A 3,885-nucleotide genomic window follows, 5' to 3' on the forward strand; every position below is an offset into this window, starting at 1 on the left:
TATATATGTAGAAGTGAGGAACCCTTCACTGACTTGATTTTGCCTTTATTTAGCTTATTACAATAAATAGGACAGGGATTTTGGGAATATACAATATTTTGTATGAACAAACAAAATAAAACTATTTGCAAAATGACAAAAAGAAGCAATAAAGCAACAAAATATGTGTCAACAACACAACAACAGCAAAAAACAAAAAACAAAAAAAAAACTCCCATAACTCATGTGCATAATTAAGAGGACAAAGGATTAACTCCAACTAATTTGGCAACAAAACAAAATAATTGCTTCATTTCAGTTCACTTCAGTTTACTTATATAGCTATACGAAAATGTGATCAAAAATCGGAAGGCCGAATAGTTGCACAGAAAACCAAGTTAGTTCCCAGTTTAAGAAGGTTTATTCTTCAAATCTAAACACTCCATTCATGATCAGAGTCATTGTGTGTGTGAACCTGAGTCTAATCAGCACCAAACAAAACAATGGCTTCTCTCTGCTGTTGCTGAAGTCTCCATCTCTTTTAAAGCCTTACAAGTACAAAAACCCAAACACCATGGTCACACCGCTGGGGTTGGTGGGTTGGTATCTTTTACGTCAGTCATTGGAATGTCCACAAACAATTCTTTGTTTATACTGCAGAGGGACACATTGAGCAGAAACTTGCTGATTCTCTTCCTGTTTAAAGAAAACAACTATAAATAATCACAAAGTGTAAAACGTGAGACTCTATCTAAAATTCAGTTAATCAGTCACAACATGTCCTCCTTATTCTCAAGTCACAACAAACATCATTTCAGGGCCATGTACAAAAACACAATCAATCCAAGGAAGCCAGCAGATTGTATTGAATCACTTCATTGCAGTCTCCCATCCTCAGCAGGACATTGACGATCTAATCGCACTAGTATGGATCGGATACAAACACTGATCTTGGAATCAATAGTAGAGATACTTGGATTGATATGCCCACCCTTAATTTCCAGCAGTCCCTGTAAAATAGGTGGGGACATCCTGGACAGGTCTTCAGTCCACCACATGTTTATCTGGACAAGTCTCTAGTCCACCACAGAGACACACAGAGACAACCATTCATTTTTTACCACTTAACCTTACTTGCATATTTTTGGGTATGTGGGAGGAAACCAGAGTACCAGGAGAAGCTGGGGTTTGATCTTGCAACCATCTTACTGAAAGACAACAGCTTTATGAACTGTGTCAACATGCTGCCTGGAAAAAAAATCATAACATAAGGAATTAGAAATCTAAATGCACAAACCTACACTTCCACAGACATTATATTCAAATATACATATGTGTAAAACCAGCTCACTGTGATGCTCAGTTCTGAATATGACAGTCTAAACCTATATTGTAGGACAGGACTGTTATTTTAAAAGAAACAACTTTACAAGTATAGCCTGGTTTTATTCACAGCCTTTCTGACTCAGCTTGTATGTGGAGCTATAGATTTCTAGTTTAGCAGTATTAGCATCCTGTCCACAGTTGTGTAGGCTACTGTCATTTTTCTGGTAGAAAGGGCCACACCCCAAGCAAGACAGTTGAAACGAAACAAGTGATATTCTCTCCAGTTACATTAGATAAAGTAAGAACCATTCAGACCACAACCAGAACCTCTTCATGGAGGGGCACCTCCAAAACGTCAGTATTTGGTTGTGGCCTGTTGCCTTTGTTCACACAGAGATCCATTGTGTTTAACAGTGAACCTGACTGAGTTTGATGTAGAACCTGACACTACTTGTTGAATCTTCTCTAAAACTTGCCTTTAAACAACTTCTGAACTCATCAGTTTTAAGTCTCTCTCCCACAAAGTTCAACAAATCGGAAGAGTTTGAAATGTCCAACTAAGCCCCACCCCCTGTAGTTTGGTGCAGTAGTTCAGAGCAGGATTTCATCCCAGCTTCTCTGTGTGGAGTTTATGTTCTATTCTTCCTGCCACAGATTACAGCAGGTCATGTCAGGGTAATAGTATTTAGGAGTGAATAGTTAGTTGTTCTGTTTGTTGCCCTGCGAGGGACTTGTGACCTGCCCATACGACCCTCCCTCTCTGACACGTGGTTTGATGCTTCTCTAGAATTTAATAAAACTTTTTGGATGCAGTTTCAAAATGACAGCTGTAACTTTATGTCTGATACTTGTATTCTGCATGCTACTGGTAAGTTTTGATTTAATGCCTTTTAATATCTAAAAAATATATTCTGTTTCTGTCTCCTTGTTTATCTTTCAACACCGACTCCTCCCCACTTCTCCAGACACACCACTCAGCAGCAAACCAACAAAGTCATCACCAGTACGAGCCATCTCATCAAACAGCTCTCTGATATAATCAGCGGCTCTTCACGGGTATACCTTCATGCTGCCGTTCCTTCTTCATAATCTGTCATTTTGGACAATAAACAGCAGATTACAACATTTTACTTAATTAATGCAAATGTTGTTTTGTCGCACAGCAAGACCGTCTTCGCCTGACCAGACTGAAGACTGAACTGTCTGATTCTGTGCAGCGTTACGGAGATCTGCAGAAGGTAGCAGAAAATCATTACTTTGTTTGAGAAATACTTTATAATATATATATATATATATNAACATGATCCTCACAGTGCTGCCTGCTTTGTCCAGATGACAGTGGGTTTGTTGAAGCAGGTGTATGATGGTGTCTTCAACTCCAACTCCACAGCGATAAGCAAACTGCAGGGGGTCCTGATGTGTGCTTGTTTGCTTACTCAGGTGGGTCAACAGGAGTCTCTCTAGGTCCTTCATGATGTGGGATGTCAGGGCAACAGGGGCATAGTTGTTAAGGGCTGATGGATGAGTTTTCTTTGGGACTGGAACCAGACAGGATGTCTTCCACAACACTGGCACCTTCTCCTGGGTCAAGCTAAGGGTTGAATATGAGCTGCAGAACCCCACAGAGCTGATCTGCACAGGCCTTGAAGACTCAGTGTGGCTGTAAATGAGATCTGTTTACAACATATACTCTGAATGTGACACCTCACAGCATTACATTAAAAATGTGTATTATTTACAAAGCTCATCTAAAAAAGCTACAACTCTAACTGTAGTTATAACTGAAATGTGGTGGGCAGCATATTCCATCTATGAATGTGATGCCTTTATTGTATTCTTTTATTTTAGATTAACTCTAGCATTTGCTAAATAAATTACTGATGGAAAAAAGTAACTTTAGAAAAAAACTTTTGATTGTAAAAGTAAATTGTCTTCAGTTTTGATCTTTTTCATTGTTTTTTTCTTCTCTCATAATACCACTTGGTCCCATTCTGTGATGTTTTTAGCTGCAGTTGCTCACTGTGACCTTTGACTCCACCGACAACAGACAGTAAATTGTGTTGACTGTCTCCTTGTCCCAATCCTCTACGGTGTGTCCATCTGTCCTCTGCCAGCAGAATCCTGCAGATCAGTATTTGTGTCCCAGCAGCAGAGGTGTGTTTGTGGAGCTGTGTCAAGTCAGGAGGGGTGGAGTGTGTGCTGCAGTCCAGGATGACCTGACAGCAGAGATATTTAATAAGAGTCTGAACCCAGCCTTCCAGCAGACGGGCTGCAGAGTTATGAATGTGGACCTGCACCTCCAAACTTTAACCTTACAGGGACTTAAAAAAAACAAAACTTGAGAACGAAAAGATTAAGGTTGTTACAGTGTTCACCTCCATCCCACTTCAGGTTAGAGTTACTGCAGCTAGAATTGGAGATAAATAGATGTGTAAGCAGGCTGTCTCAATCATAGCTGTACCGGACCGTCTTATCTGAATCAAAGGTTCTATTTCATCCCTACTGACCGCCAGAGGGCGGTGCTAAAAGCACTGAATGTTCCCTTCGCGCATGCGCCGTTCGAGCTGTAATACCAACAGA

General features: G+C 40.2%; 1 protein-coding gene across 1 annotated transcript in view; it reads left to right on the forward strand.

Moving 5' to 3' along the window:
- LOC106526237 (t-SNARE domain-containing protein 1) overlaps positions 1-2,570 on the forward strand; it is a gene marked incomplete at its 5' end in the record, with an annotated part of 65,152 nt that extends 62,582 nt beyond the window's left edge. The window contains 2 exon segments of the mRNA XM_014020801.1: positions 2,271-2,361; positions 2,469-2,570. Coding sequence (XP_013876255.1) covers positions 2,271-2,361; positions 2,469-2,570 — 193 coding nt within the window.
- Between the last annotated feature and the right edge of the window lie 1,315 nt (positions 2,571-3,885).

The sequence above is a fragment of the Austrofundulus limnaeus genome, unplaced genomic scaffold, assembly GCF_001266775.1.
Source record: "Austrofundulus limnaeus strain Quisiro unplaced genomic scaffold, Austrofundulus_limnaeus-1.0 Scaffold266, whole genome shotgun sequence".
Classification (NCBI taxonomy): domain Eukaryota; kingdom Metazoa; phylum Chordata; class Actinopteri; order Cyprinodontiformes; family Rivulidae; genus Austrofundulus; species Austrofundulus limnaeus.